Genomic DNA, 15,446 nt, shown 5'->3' on the forward strand with positions numbered 1-15,446 from the left:
GAGTATGCCGCGATTGTCTGGGATCCACATACACAATCTAACATTACCAAACTTGAGAAAGTTCAAAGAAAATCAGCTAGGTTCATCTTTAACTCATACAGCTGGCGCACGTCCCCATCATTACTTGTAGAAGCTGCAGAACTGGAAAGTCTCATATTGAGACGTTATCGAGATAGGATGAAATTTTTCTATTTACTCTATCATAACCAGTTGGGAATAGACAAAAGTTTATATATTCTGCCAGCTAATCGCCGCTCTACGCGCTCATATCACACCAAAAAAGTCCTAGATTTTTCGTGCAGGACTAACGCATTTAAAAATTCCTTTTTTTCCGCGCACTATTTGCGATTGGAGGAGCCGAATGTCTCGCACGAACGCTTCCGACGTCTCCCGTACATGAACAACAGCCAGAAACCAAGCGCCACTCGCACTGGAGCCGGCCCCTTCGCGTCGTTTGAAACGCGCGCGGAGAAACGTAAACAAGAGCGCGGGTAAAAATAAACAAAAGCGAGCCCGGACATTAAGGCGCCGAGCTCGTTTCCGGCTTCAAAAAATGTCACGTGACGGCCTATCCTTTAATTTTTCCTTCCTCCATGAAACAAAACTTACTTCAATATTGAACCGCCAAACCTTCTTTCGTCAGCCTCAGAGATGAGCGTTTCAAGGAGGAAGGAAATTTGTTACAAGGTGGCGTTTCATGTCCTATGACGTTTCAAAATTAGTAAGGAAAAATCTGCAGTCATGATATTTAATGATGAGGTCGGCGAGCATAGAATACAGGAGTTCACGCTAGAGGTAGTGGATGAGTACAAATATCTTGGGGTGTGGATTAAATAACGGTTCTGAGTATGTGAGAGAGCATGAAAATTATGTAGTGAATAAAGCTAGTAGGAATGCAGCTGCAATGAAAAATAGGGCACTGTGGTGTTACAATAGATATGAAGTGGTAAGAGGGATCTGGAAAGGGGTGATGGTCCTAGCCTGACTTTTGGTAATGCGGTCCTGTGCATGAGACCAGACGTTCAAGCAAGGTTAGAAATTAAACAACGTGGCATAGGGAGGCTAGCTTTGGGAGCACATGGCAATGCACCAAATCAGGGGGTACAGGGTGATATGGGATGGTCGTCGTTCGAGAGCAGTAAGATAGCATTTGAGGAGCGATTGAGAAAAATGGGGGGAAACCAGTGGGCTAGGAAAGTTTTCAGATACGTGTACATAAGGAATGTTGACACGAAATGGAGAAAGCGAACTAGGAAATTGACAAGCAAATATGGACAGCAGTAAGGGGGCAAATCAGCAATTACCTGTTGAGAAAAAGGTTAAAGAAACAGAGAGAGCTCTGTGGAAAACAGGGATGCTGAAGAAATCGGCACTGGGAACGTACAGGATCTTTAAGCAGGAAATTGCCGAAGAAAATATCTATGATAATCGTAGGGGAAGTTCTTTGTTGCTTGAGGCCAGGACTGGAGTTTTGCGGACTAAGACATATAGAGTCAGGTACCACGAGATAGACACGTTGTGCATTGCGTGCGGAGAGGTGGAGGAAACGGCTGAACACTTCATACTTTTCTGTAAAGGGCTTCACCCTGCAGTGGAAAGCAGTGGGGCTGGTTTACCCAAGGCATTGGATTATAGTTTATGGGGGTTTAACGTCCCAAAGCGACTCAGGCTATGAGAGACGCCGTAGTGAAGGGCTTCGGAAATTTCGACCACCTGGGGTTCTTTAACGTGCACTGACATCGCACAGTACACGGGCCTCTAGAATTTCGCCTCCATCGAAATTCAACCGCTGCGGCCGGGATCGAACCCGCGTCTTTCGGGCCAGCAGCCGAGCGCCATAACTACTCAGTCACCGCGGCGGCTCCAAGGCATTGGGGTTTAAGGTCAGTGGAGGGAAAGTAGATTTTAAGCGGGTAGAAGTAACCAAGCGAAGGTTATATGATTGGCGGCTAAAAGCAAGACAAGAGTATAATTTCATAAGCCATATGGCTAGGTGGTTTGAGCCACCGCCCGATTTAAAGGGTTCAGGCGTATCCATCCATCCATCCATCCGTAATCACGCTTGTATTTGCGAGACTGGCCTGTGCGGCGATACCCGCATTTTGGTTCTTGCAGTTTTCTGCCTTACAAGAGAGTTGTTTTGAGTAAGAGTGGCGTTTTTGTGGACAGGAGCTGGTATTCTAACGATACAAGCCAACTTCAATTTCTCCTCAGAGTCCTTTTAAAAAATTGCCCTAGTAAATGCGTTCAAAGGTATGTACGGTCAAGGAGTCACGCCGAACGGGCGATAACGCCCGTAAACTCCCTGGCGTTGTGCTCCTTGGGAGCGCTGCTACGCTGCTACACGCTGTTTTTCCCATCCCCCCGTCTCTCTTCATTTAACTAACAAACTTTGCTTTAACGCTGCGCAGTGCACGCGAAAAAGAAAAAAGAAACGCTGAACTACCTCCGTCCTGTTGTTTGTTTTTTTTTTCATGTCAGTTGTTTACGCCGCTTCCGATAACGCCGCGCTCGCGCGTTGGCTGTGTTGGCTTCCGGCGCTTGCAAGCCGCGACCGCTGCGGAGCACGCAGGGAGGCTCAGCGGAGGTCTGCGCGGGACGCATCGGTGCCGTGGTGGTTGACGGGCGATGCTGCGTGGTGCGCGTAGCGGTGCGTGACTGTGCAGAAGATCGTGCGACAGCGCGTCAAGAGCGATGGCCACTGCAATGCCAGCCGTAAGGAGCGGATTTCACCGGGTCGAGTTGAACAAGACTGTGTGGGAGGTTCCCGTTCGCTACACCAACCTTTCGCCCATCGGCGTCGGCGCCTACGGACAAGTCTGGTGAGCGCCGCCGGGCTCCTTCTAGGCCTAAATAAGACTAATCGCCGCGGTGTCGTATTGCATGTGGGGCCTTGCGCGGCGGCTGCGCCCTTGAATGGGTGGCGGCGCGCGCCGAACCCTGATGCGACCCACCCGCGGGTCAGGAGGACCGGTGGCTGTGTCGAAGGCCGGTAAACTAACGATCAGCCCGAACCCGCAGTGCTTTTAGTTTCAGACAGCGCCTCATCTCTCTCTGGCAGCGTCGGTTGCTGCTGCTGTGTGCCAGACTCTTCGGAAGCGTTTTCTTTTCAGTGCGAGGAAGTATGTGCCGGCGGATCTGTTTGTGCGATAGCTGCTGCGGCGGAGCAAGCGGCGCTCCATGTAAATTTCCTGCCCACCCCAGACACGGCCAACCATTGTTGTGTGTTTCCCTCCCGTGCCAAACTGCTGTGTCGGCTTGGCGCAGGCCTGGTCGCCGGGCACATTTCAGCTCACTCGCCCCCCGTTTTCCGCTTGCACCATACGTTGTGGACCAAGCTGGCCAACTGATAACGTAGTGTCGGGAAGGGCACTCATGCGGGCCGAGCAAAATTGTACTAGTGTGCAGTCTTGCCGAATAGCTCACGCCGAACAGCGCAGTGACAAAAGGGGTGACGACGGTGTTTCTTCCTGTCTTGATCCTATCCTCATGCTCTGGTGTCATGCACACTGGCTCTCAAAACTCGCTTGTGTTGACTTTTTGCTAATGGGCAAACGGGAGGCTTCGCATTATGCACTGCAATCGTGTGCGGTGGCTATACTCTTATTTAGACGAAATACAAAACTGCCTCTAAGCTCTGCGATGTTACTACACAACGAAAAAACCGCGAGCGGGTCTGCTGAAGCCTACTGACACAGAAATGTCGTGTGGAGGTATTTCCGGCCAGGTTGTCGACAGGTGAAAATAAAGAATAGTTGACTGATATAGAGGAAATTAGGCATAGGCAAAAACCAGATGTATTCGTAAAGATACAAAGAGGACAATGTCATTAGCAATAAAGATATAGTAGCCACAGACTTCTACACAAATCTATACAGCAACCAATGTAATCAGAACGTTAATGAGAAAGGCAGTAGCACACAGCAATGGGACATCACACCATTAATGAAAGAGGAAGTAAATAAAGTCTTAGGGGCAATGCAGAGAGGAAAAGCTGCTGATGAGGATCAGGTAACGGCAGATCACTTGAAGGACGGAGTGGAGGTTGTGCTAGACAACTATCCACCCTTTCATTTCATTTATTTTTTCCCTTAAAGGCCCGAAGGCATTACATAAGGGGGGAGCAAAATCAAGGTCAAAAGAGAAAGAATAAATTTGACAAAAGAGAACAATAACAAAACAAAAAAGAGTATGTAACAGTTAAATGATCTTGTCATGCGTATACAATGCAAAGTAAAATTCACGGGTTTGAAACCCGAGAAAATATATATATATATATGAAACACTCCATTAATACAAGAGAAAAATATGGTGAAAAAGGCATCACACAGAAAAAAAGTAACAATAAGTAAAAATAATCAGCTGTTCAAAGTGCCGAATTGAATATAGCAGGAACCTTTTGCCCTCATGAAAAATGGTCGTTTAGTTTATCCCGGAATGATTTATAGGCAATGCCTTATGATCTCGAGCATACCAGATGCTTGGAAGGATGCCAACATCATTTTAATTCATCAGAAAGGAGACATCAAGGACTTGAAAAATTAGACCGATCAGCTTACTGTCCCTACAAGGTATTTACCAAGGTAATCGCTAATAGAACCGGGACAACCTGCGGCTTCAATCAAACAAATGATCAAGCAGGCTTTCGTAAAAGATACTCGAAATTAGACCATGTTCACCCTATCAATCAGGTGAAAGGGAAATACGCAGAATGTAACCCCCCCCCTGTATATAATGTTCATTGATTACGAGAAATCATTTGACTCTGTGGAAACCTCAGCAGTCATGCAAGCATTGCGGAATCAGCGTGTAGGAGAATCTTATGTCAAAATACTGGAAGATACCTTTAAAAATTGCATAGCTACCATGGTCCTCCATAAAGTCAACAATAAAATTCCAATAAGGAAGGGTGTCAGGCAGGGAGACATGACCTGATCAATTCTATTCTCTGTCTGTTTACGGGAGGTGTTCCGAGGCCTGGATTGGGAACAGTTGGGTACAAGAGTTGATGGAGAATACCTAAATAATCTGACTTGCCGGTGACATCGCCGTGCTGAATCACTCAGGAGGTGAACTGCAAAGCATGATAAATAAGTTAGGCAGAGCAGAACAATGGGTCTAAAAATTAACATGCAGAAACCCAAAGTTATGTTGAGCAGTCTCGCACGGGAACAGCAGTTAACAATTGGTAGCGAGGTGCTGGTAGTGGTAGAGGTCTACTTAGGGCAGGTAGTGACTGCAGATCCGGATCATGAGAGGGAAATAACTAGAAGATTAAGAATGGGGTGGAGCACATATGCAGGTTTTCTCGGATCATGAATGGCACTTTACCGATATCCCTGAAGAGAAAAGTGTACAACGGCTGTATCTTACCGGTACTCACCTACGAGGCAGAAACGTGGAGGCTAACGAAAAAGGTTCAGCTTTAGTCAACGATAGTGCAACAAAATTTGAAAAGGGAAATTGTAGGAATAAATTTAAGAGACAGGAAGAGGGCAGAGTGGGTGAGGCAACAAGGGCAGGTTAATGATATCCTAGTCGAAATCAAGAGGAAGAAATGGACTTGGGCAGGACATGTAATGCGAAGGCAAGGTAAACCAATGGTTATTAAGGGTAACGTACTGGATACCAATTGAAGGGCAGTGTAGCAGGGGGCGTCCGATTGTTAGGTAGGCGGATGAGATTAAGAAGTTTGCAGGCATAGGGTGGGCGCAGCTGGCACAGTACAGGGCTAATTGGAGAGAAATGGGAGAGGCCTTTGTCCTGCAGTGGGGGCAGTCAAGCTCATGATGATGATGACCATGCTGTACTGCAGAGTACTGCAATTGTGTTTGGTATGCAAAACATCAGTCAGCAAGGATGAAACTGAAAATAAGAAGACGTGCCGTTCATAGCAAATTAACTGCAGAGCTACTGCATTCCAGCAGGTACTATCGCCATAAAAAGTTTACGGGACGCGAGCGTGCAGGAAAACTGCAATGTATTTTTTCTCAGAACATATGTCCTGTAATATTTTGATCGTGATAGTACAAAGAATGAAGAATTATGGAAACACCAATGGTGTTTCCTTTAAATGACTTCATGTTGCTTTCGCGTCGGTCGTGTCCACCTCACACACAAATGTTTGCCAACCAAAGCAAAATAAATCACTTGCAAGCATTGTGGAGACCTCATCATCATCACCAGCTTTATTCTGACTACTCCCACTGGAGGACAAATGCTTCTGTCATGTCTCTCCAGTCAACCCTATCCTTTGCGAAGCTGCGGCCACCGTATCCCCGCAAACTTCTTAATCTCTTCTGGCCCGCTGACTTTCTGCCGCCCCCTGCTATGCTTGCCTTCTCTTGGAATACACTCTTTTACTTTTAAGGAACAGCGGTTATCTTGCCTTTGCATCACATGCCCTGCCCAAGCCCATTTCTTTTTCTTGATTTTGAGTAGGATGACATTAACCCGCGTTTGTTTCCTCACCCACTCTGCCCGCTTCCGGTCTCTAAACGTTACACCTATCGTTTTTCTGTCCATAGCTCGCTGCGTTGTCCTCAACTTAAGCTGAACCCTTTTTGTTAGCCTCCACGTTTCTGCCCCATAGGTGAGTACCAGTAAGATACACCCATTGCATACCTTTCTCTTGAGGGATACTTGGGTAAGAGTAATTGGTCCTGCAATCGACTAGAATATCTGAGGGAGAACATTTTTCAAAGTTTTGCCAAAAACGCATGCCATTTCATCCTTGCTTGGTTCACAGAACCCCTCTCTCACAAATGATTTTAGTTCTAGTGATGCAACCATAATAAAGTTTTCAAAACATTATTCATATATTCAGGCTAAAGTAATTTTTTGCTGTTCTATATTTGGCACTTTATCATGCACCAACTTGCCCCTCAGGCATTTATTTTGGAGGATTCTCTAGCTGGGATGTCAGAGCAGCATCGCCCCCAGGGGCTGCAGCCATCAGTTTTCCGACCGGGGCTAGTCATATGCGTTCGGAGACTACGGGCAGTGGGGCCGGGGCGATGGAGATCGACGGTGCTGAGGTGATGAACGGTTAGTATGAGGGGTCAGAGTGTTCTGGCCAGAAAACAGCGTTTCCAAGGACGAGGAAGAGCGACGGGAATACGCAGGGTCCTGGTAGTGCCGGTAGGCCGAGAATGGACGGCTGCAGCAGTGGCGAGATATGTGGCCAACTTGGGTGCAGTTGAATCAGATGGGCCTGTCTTCTGGTGTTCTCCACTCATCTGAATTGCACATGCGGCAAGAGTAACGTCCAGAACCGAACTCTGGGGACATGCGGCAAGCACCTGGGCAACCATTTGAGCAAATAGGTTGGACCCCGAGATCGGTGAATTCTTGCCAAACAACAGCCTACATGAGGAATATGGCTGGAATACTGTCTGGTGTGGGTGGTTGAAAAGCGACGGGGGACATTGCCTCTAGTTCCTGGCGCACAAGTCGTGTCAGTGGGTATCAGCGGGTGGCACGGTGATGCCCAGTTGACGCCCGATTGGCTTACCGAACAAGTCACAAAGCTTGCACTTGCGGAGGTCCCAACTGGTGAGCTCGCCCTTGTGGGTCTCTAACCAGACCCTGGCAGTGCCCGTCAGGTAGGAGATGACATTAGTCAACCTCAGGGTTGGGTTTCGCCTGTTGGGCGTGCTCACACGCTCGTGCATTGCGAGCCAGTCCTCCGCATCAAAGCCACCCGTTCTGCTGAAGGTACCAGGATCGCTCGGGTGGCCAATGATGATCGCTGGGGTGGCGGACGCCGACAGAGCAGCCCCTTCAGTGGGCATGTTTGAAGAGCTGGCAGGCTGACAACTACTGAGAAGGAAATAGTATCTCCGTTTCTAGTGTCAAAAGTTCTCATAGATTCCTTGGGCCCTAATTATAAGGTGACAAAATTAGCTAGTGGCGACCTTTTGCTCGAACTGCTCGATATTATTCAGATTGCAAATCATGCAAACATCGAAACCTGTGGTGATGCTCCTGTCTCCGTGACACCTCACAGATCTTTAAACACAGTACGCAGTGTCATTTCTGACAATGACTTTCTGCACTTAACAGGATAAGAAATGCTTGGAGCACTTTTAGATCAGAATGTGACTAATGTACACAGAATCAAAATCTGCAAAGAAGACAAAAAAATTCCGACAAAACACCTGTTCCTGACCTTTGCCTCCTGCACCCTGCCTTAGTCAATCGAGGTAGGATACGCAAAAATCTCTGTTCGTCCATATATACCTAACCCTCGACGCTGCTTCAAATGCCAGAGGCTTGGCCATGGCTTGCTCCCAAAGCCGCTGCTATATTTGTGCCAAATGTGCCACAAATGATTATCAATCTGACAGCGATGCTGCGCTACGCTGCGCAAACTGCAAAGGCAACCATGCCACTTATTCAAGGTCGTGTCCTCCATAGAAGAAAGAAAAGGAAATAATTCCCAGTAAAAAAAACCTAACCAATGGGTCCAATTAGGCATATCATTTGGTTCCAGTTGGAACCATTTGGACCCAATTGTTCAGCCAATTCTGCTTGTGAATCCAATGGGGTAGTCCATTTGGTTTTCCTTATTTCCAGTTGGGTATTCCAATTAGTTCTGCATTTCCAGTTAGATTACCCAACTGCTTCGTGAGATTCCAATCGGGTTTGGCACTCCCAGTTGGATTGCGCTATTGGAACGATTTGAAACCAATTGAAATCCAGAAAACCAATTGGAAGATGATCTCCTAATTGGAAGCTCCAGCTGGCTCCAATTGGACGGTCCAATTGGAAAATTAAGTTACAGTCAACTGAGATCTGTATATGTGCATATAGCTAGCAGAACGCTAGACTAATAAGGCTTTTGTAAAAGAGATATTGGCAGCTTAATCTCTTGAGTGGTCTTCATCATTTTCACCATCACCGCGGGTATTCTTAATTTAGGTAACTTCACTTAATGGTCTAGTGCCACTGGATCCAGCTAGAGGGTCTCATGAGTGGGATATATGAGTGGCTACAAAACTGTGTTCTGTGGATACATGTTGAGAACTTATGTTGGTATACACAGTGTGTGACGATAGTGTTATACACGTTCCTGTGTGTAATTCATGCTGTTGGTTTCGCTTTATTTTCATAAAAGTGTGTAATGATAATTTCAATTTCCTTGTATAAATGTTGGCAGAAGTCTTGTGTGGAGTTCGCTGACCTTTCCACGAACTCGTTGATCTTGTGTTCGCAAGGAAGGCCGCTCCAATGGGGTCGGAAGTTGCCAGCAAAGGGACCCGTCTCCGTCTCGGCCTCCCCTGCTTGTGGCGGACGTCCTTGTTTACTCTGCGCCGTCACGGGCATAGCCCGCCTTAAGAAGTATAACCATGTACAGCTGTCGACATGTGTTCATTGTCAAGGGGTTGACGAAGTTTCGGGGACGCACGAGATGCGGCTGAGTATGAGCCGAGTGACCAGAAACCCACTATTCCCGTAATGACTGTGTTTGTCTCCTGCGGTGTGTTCTGTAAACACTTTAGGGATCGTTTTGTCAGCATATGTTTGTTGCGTGTGCGACAGAGAGGAAAGTGGTAATGGCTGGGCCGTGGGTGCCGTGGGAGAGGGTGGTCGCGTTTGTGCTGTTTGTGTTGTGATTGCAACCTCTCCTTTCCCAAATGTTTAATCAGCACTCTTTCTCCAATCTGTGATTAGTTGGCAGAAACTTTATTTTCCTTTCCCTGACCACTGATTGGTGAGATGTGTCGCTTGTAATCTTATTAGTGGCTGTCCCCGCTAAGGGCGGAGACAGAGGGTTTAAAAACAAGCGCGCTGGGTTGAACGAGGGCTGAATTCGTCTGATCAACGGTTTAGTCATGTAAATAGTTTTCTCCTTGCTTTCTTTCTTCTTGTTTTATTTATGTTGTAAATAAATAGTTAGCCTTCTCCTTTCCTCGAGTAACGTGAATGTTTGCGAGTTAGAACCACCGGGTCATCAAGAAACCCCAATTTCATCATCAACAAGGTTTTTCCTCTCATCGCCACCTGAAGGGGCAATCTCAGTTTCTTGCATAGAAGAAAGGCCAATTGGTTCTAAATGTAATTCTAATTAATTTTTTTTTGGCTGGCAACGTAAAACCATTTGACTCAGAATAGTGTGCCATTTGAGTTCAATTGGTGGGCCATTTGGTCTGGTTGGGCCACAAATTATTTCTTATTGGAAGAACCAGTTGGGCTCAATTGGTTGAGCTCAATCGGTGGCAAAAACACAAGTGGTTTTCGGCCAGTTGTTTCGAATGAGAAATTTTTCAATTGGACCCATTGGTTTTTTTTTACTGGGTTACCATAAAGACCAAAGAGAATATAACACTTAAAGAGGCAAGAAAGCGTTACACAATGACTCGGGGCACATTCTCTTTACTTGGCCGATGTGGCACGTTGGAGCAGCGCACCACACCAGTCTTTGGCACTTGCCCAGCTCACACCCAGGGAGGCTGAGGTAGGGCCACCCGTGTCCCTTGTGGAAGGTGGGGATCGGCTTCGCTTCTCGTCACAACCTCGGTCACGATGACGCCCGCTCCGACCCGGACAGGAGTGCCGCCGAGTTAGTGGAGAAAGAAGACTTGGTTTATTTTACATATTTACAAGGTTTTGAATTCAGAAGTGAGCTGCTTCAACTGCATCTGCAGTCCAGTTTTATACACTGCGTCTTCCCTAAATTTCCCAGGTAGGGGACGCCCTCGCCGTGCTGGGGGTGGCCAAAACTTTCACTCTCACACACAACCGGACACCTCCGCACACATGGACACGCCCCCGGCATAAGTTGAGCCCGAGGGAGAGGGGCATGCGGCCAGGACCCTGCCCGTCTGGCAGGAGACGTCAGCTGGTCGTCCCGCTCTCTGCCGGTCGGTGAACTTCGAAGAGAAGCCGAGGCGCAAAGCCGGAGCACACCGTTGGGAGATAATCCCCAGTGGTTCTGCCATTAGCGATGGCCGGCGAAGCCTGTGGACGAGCCGCTGGGGCGATCCGTTCCCACGCTGGTGCTGTGCCCGGGAAGCCAGGAGTAGTCAGGTCGGTAGAGACGTCGGGCAAAATCGGAAGACAGCCGGAACCACTTCGCTGGCGGCGACGACGACTCCTGAAAGGGATTTTCGCAGAGACCTGCTCCCCGCTTGTCCCACGCAACGACTGGGCGAGTGCGGTAAATGCACCCCGCAGACACCTGGCGAGAGATGTTGTTTTGGCGGCAATACTCAAGACCTGCTGGCGCCAATCCTAATACCAGCTGGCGTCAATTCCTAATACCCTGGCAGATGCGGCTCGCAAGGCTTCCCCATTTGGGAGAAGCCCACAACCCCTCTGCCGTGGGTTTTCCGCATAACTCCAGCGTCTCCAGTGAGGCGATGGACACAAGTCAGAGCTCGCCTTCGCTGCTGCTGTGGCGGAGCTCTCTTGTGCAGAAAAAAGAGAAAGTTCCTATAACGGGCCCCAAACAAAGAGTGACCTAAAGTTCTCAGTACATCTCTCCCATATAATAATGGCGTTCCACTGGAACTGCTGTGGAATAATAAAAAAATTATAGTGATTCAACAGACCCCTCAAATTATGTCACCTGTAGCATTGTGTCTACAGGAGACCAACTTGGGACCTCCACATAAAAATGTGTTTAAAAAGTATAAAGTTTTCCGACGTGACCGGGAGCAAGCGAGTAGGCTCTCTAGAGGTGTCGCATTGTTGTCCAGAACGGTTTTGCAACCCGCGAAATCCAGCTCCAAATGAAATACAAAGCAGTAGCTGTCACTGGTCTTAATTTTAAAACAGTTACCATATGCTGAGTATATCTTCAACCACACCTCACTGTAATACTCCATGACCTAGAAGCACTTTTTAAGCAGTTACCAGTGCTATATCTAGCAGGAGGCGATTTTAATGCCCACTGTGGGTTTTAAAGAAGCAAACAGACTAACACTAGAGGTCATGTTTTCGAAGATTTTATTTTGTGCATTTGCCTGCTCAATATGGGCAAACCCACATATTGCTGTCCAAACTCAGGAAAAATGAGCTGCACACACTTGTCTTTTAGCTCACCATCTATTTTTACTGATTTTAAATGGGATGTTCTTTACAACCCATACGGAAGCGGTAATTGACTTTTCATCACCAACGTCAGTCATCCCAAGCAAACCACGCTTTTGGAAGCTACACTGTACTGTGTAGCGTTGTGCCCGGCTCCAGAAGAATACATACCCCAGCACGCTTGACGGGCGCACGCAGATCAGAATTCGACGGCTACGCGATCGGATCTCGGCGCTGCGCATTCTCGGCTTGCCGGCTGCTCCGCTCTCTCCTGGCTGAATGAGTCCTCTTAATAAATTTCTGGACACCAGATGCCTTCGGCTTTTGTGTGGGATGCTCCCTTCACAAACTGGTAACTCCAGACTTCAAGCTGCCCCGCCTCTGTTCCCAGCCTGCATCAGCCAAAGCCTACTGCTGCACGGAGCTCGAGACCCGGGCTGCCTTCGATGCCTGCCACAGATCCTGTAAGTGATGGCAACAGCTTCCTCCACTGCCTCGTTGCTTCTGTTGCCCCTGCTGCCGCACCCGCATCAGCACGACGTCTCTGCGCTCAAGCTGCCTGAATTCTGGCCCTCAGACTTGGAACTTTGGTTCGTGACCATCGTGTCCAAGTTTTGCATCACATCTCAGAAGGACATGCCTGATCGTGTCATCTGTGCTCTCTCTCCGGTCAGTGACTGCTATGGTCATCCGAGACATTCTGCTCTCCCCGCCCGCTTATCGCGACCATCTGCGAGCGGTGCTCATTTTGTGCACTTCTCAATTGGAGCAACATCGCCTGCAACATCTGCTTGAGACGGAAGAACTCTGCGCCCCCGCAAGTCCACCGAGTTCCTGCGTTGTATGATGCACCTGTCTGCTAACCATTCTCTGTCTGTGGGCCCATCGCTGCTGCGAGAACTGTTCCTGCAACGCTTTTCTGAGTGCGTGCACGTGATCCTTTGCTTGTTGACAGCAGACATTGCCTCACTGGCTCAAATGGCTGAACAGCGCATGGTCGTCTTGCCTGCGGTTCACTGTTCCTCCGCTCCTCTCTCATCTGCACGATCAGTTACCGGTGACCGCTTAGACCGGCTGCTCGCCTCCATCACTGCGCTGAGCCGCAAGATTGACAAGCTGCCTTCCGAAAGTACTGTCCCTGCGAGCACATAGTGCTGGCGCCTCATCCCAGTCTTAGCACTATGTGGCACTCCACACGGAAGACCGTTCCCCCTGGTCTTGTCGCTGCTTCTTGTCCCACACGCACTATGATTCCCGAACTCGCCACTACTGTGCTTGGGATGTCTACTGCCCCGGATGACCTCTTCATGGCCAGCACAGCAGCATGCCAGGAGTCTTCCACTGCTCCGATTTCACTGTGTTTCCGATCTCGCTGTAAGCTGCAGGTAACGACTCCACCAACTTTGACCACAATTGTTCCATCACCCCTGCCTCCCACGCCTTCTCACCAGCTGCGTATTCTGCCACTCCCAGTGTTGAGGAGCCGCATGACCCACTTACTGCTGATTCGAGCCCCTGTGCTGTGCCGAAGCACACATGCCTCTACCATCTCCCTCACCACATGTGAACATTTTCATACTGCCCTTGAGCCGACCTTGAGACCTGGGTACACACAAGAATGCTGGGAAGTGAAAAAGAAATGAAAGCCTGGGGAGTTTTCTAAAGATACCCAATGCATGAAAACCTCATATATTTTAAAAGGGTGAGAGCACAAAAGCATGGCACATCCGTCGCAGTGCTGAAAAACATCCTGGAGAAACTGGGTATCATTCATGGCAGGTTTTCTCCTTTCACAATTCCTTTCCTAACAGCTCCGGATACACAAACAAGTGTAAAGGAACAATAACACATCTTAGGTGAACATTTTCAGTTCTTTATACTGCAGAGAATCATTTTTAGCGTGTAAAACTGCAGTGGAGAAACATAGACTTCCGACAACTGGTTGAACAAATGAATTGTACAGTGGTTTCATTACAATCCAAGAAATAAACAAAGTTCTCTCTGCCGGAAAGAGACTGCACATGGCCCTGATAATATACATTATGAAATGCTTGCGCATCTTTCCCAACTATCTGTGGAAGCACTTTTGAAATTTTTTAACAAAAACTGCCGGAAGCCTAGAAAAAAGCAGTATCTGTGGAAGCACTTTTGAAATTTTTTAACAAAAACTGCCGGAAGCCTAGAAAAAAGCAGTTATTGTACCATTCCTGAAACCTGGAAAGCAACCAACATCCCCAGTAGTTACAGCCCAACAGCCTTACCAGCAGGCTGCTTCGCCAAATCCTTTGAAAGTGTCCTGAACATAAGACTAACTTTTGTCCTTGAATCTCGCCAACCTCTTGACATCCATCAATGCAGCTTTAAAAAGGCATGCTCAGCAACAGACCATCTAGTTTGCCTCGAAAATATGATCAGAGAAGCTTTTATCCACTAACAAGCGCTGTCTTGCCATCTTTTTCGGCCTCGAGAAAAGCATACGACACAACCTGGAGGTTCAGGATTCTTCACGTCCTAGCACAGCTTGGCATTGGCAGGATGTTGAACTGGCTAAATAATTTCTTGTACAACCGTTCTTTTCACGTATGCCTATGCTGAACCCTCTTAAGGAGCTTTCTTCAAGAAAATGGAGTACCTCAGGGGTGTATTTTAAGCATAGCACTGTTTATTGTAAAAATAATAATTCCATAGCCAAAGCAATCCTGAAGTCCATTATGTATTCAGTCTATGTTGATGATCTTCAAATAGCTTGCACATCCTCAAACCTAATAACATGCGAGAGACAAATACAGTTGATAATGAATAAACAAGTGACATGGGCAGATGGGAATGGTTTCCAGTTTTCCACACAGAAAACCGCCCCGCCGCGGTGGCTCAGTGGTTAGGGCGCTCGACTACTGATCTGGAGTTCCCGGGTTCGGGTTCGACTGCGGCAGCTGCGTTTTTATGGAGGAAAAACGCTAAGGCGCCCGTGTGCTGTGCGATGTCAGTGCACAAGATCCCCAGGTGGTCGAGTTAAAGATTCCCAGGTGGTCGAAATTATTCCGGAGCCCTCCACTACAGCACCTCTCCCTTTCTTTCTTCTTTCACTCCCTTCTTTACCCTTCCCTTACGGCGCGGTTCAGGTGTCCAATGATATATGAGACAGATACTGCGCCATTGCCTTTCCCCCAAAACCAATTATTATTATTATTATTCACACAGAAAACAGTGGCCATTCTTTACTTACTCAAACGAGGCCTACAAGCCGATCCTTTCATACACCTGAATGAAACAAGCTACCCGTAAAAAATGAACACAAATTTCTAGGTATAACCTTTGACGAAAAACTCACTTTCCTGCCGCACATAAGCCTACTGAAAAAGAAAGCCCCTTGATCCGTGAATGTACTCAAAGTACTTTCACGAAAACAT

The 15,446-nt window shown here is 47.7% G+C and overlaps 1 protein-coding gene across 15 annotated transcripts in view; it reads left to right on the top strand.

Annotated features, from left to right (window-relative positions):
• Window positions 1–2,071: 2,071 nt before the first annotated feature.
• The window catches only part of p38b (p38b MAP kinase), a 210,742-nt gene continuing 197,367 nt past the window's right edge, over window positions 2,072–15,446 (top strand). For 3 of the 15 annotated variants that reach the window (XM_077639065.1, XM_077639067.1, XM_077639070.1), the window contains exon 1: window positions 2,077–2,822. In XM_077639065.1, the coding sequence (XP_077495191.1) occupies window positions 2,695–2,822 (128 nt within the window). In that variant the 5' untranslated portion in view covers window positions 2,077–2,694. Of the gene's footprint in view, window positions 2,823–15,446 lie in introns of all 15 variants that reach the window. The other 12 variants (XM_077639066.1, XM_077639072.1, XM_077639063.1 and 9 more) reach the window with 11 other exon arrangements.

The sequence above is a fragment of the Amblyomma americanum genome, chromosome 10 (assembly GCF_052857255.1).
Source record: "Amblyomma americanum isolate KBUSLIRL-KWMA chromosome 10, ASM5285725v1, whole genome shotgun sequence".
Taxonomy (NCBI): Eukaryota; Metazoa; Arthropoda; class Arachnida; order Ixodida; family Ixodidae; genus Amblyomma; species Amblyomma americanum.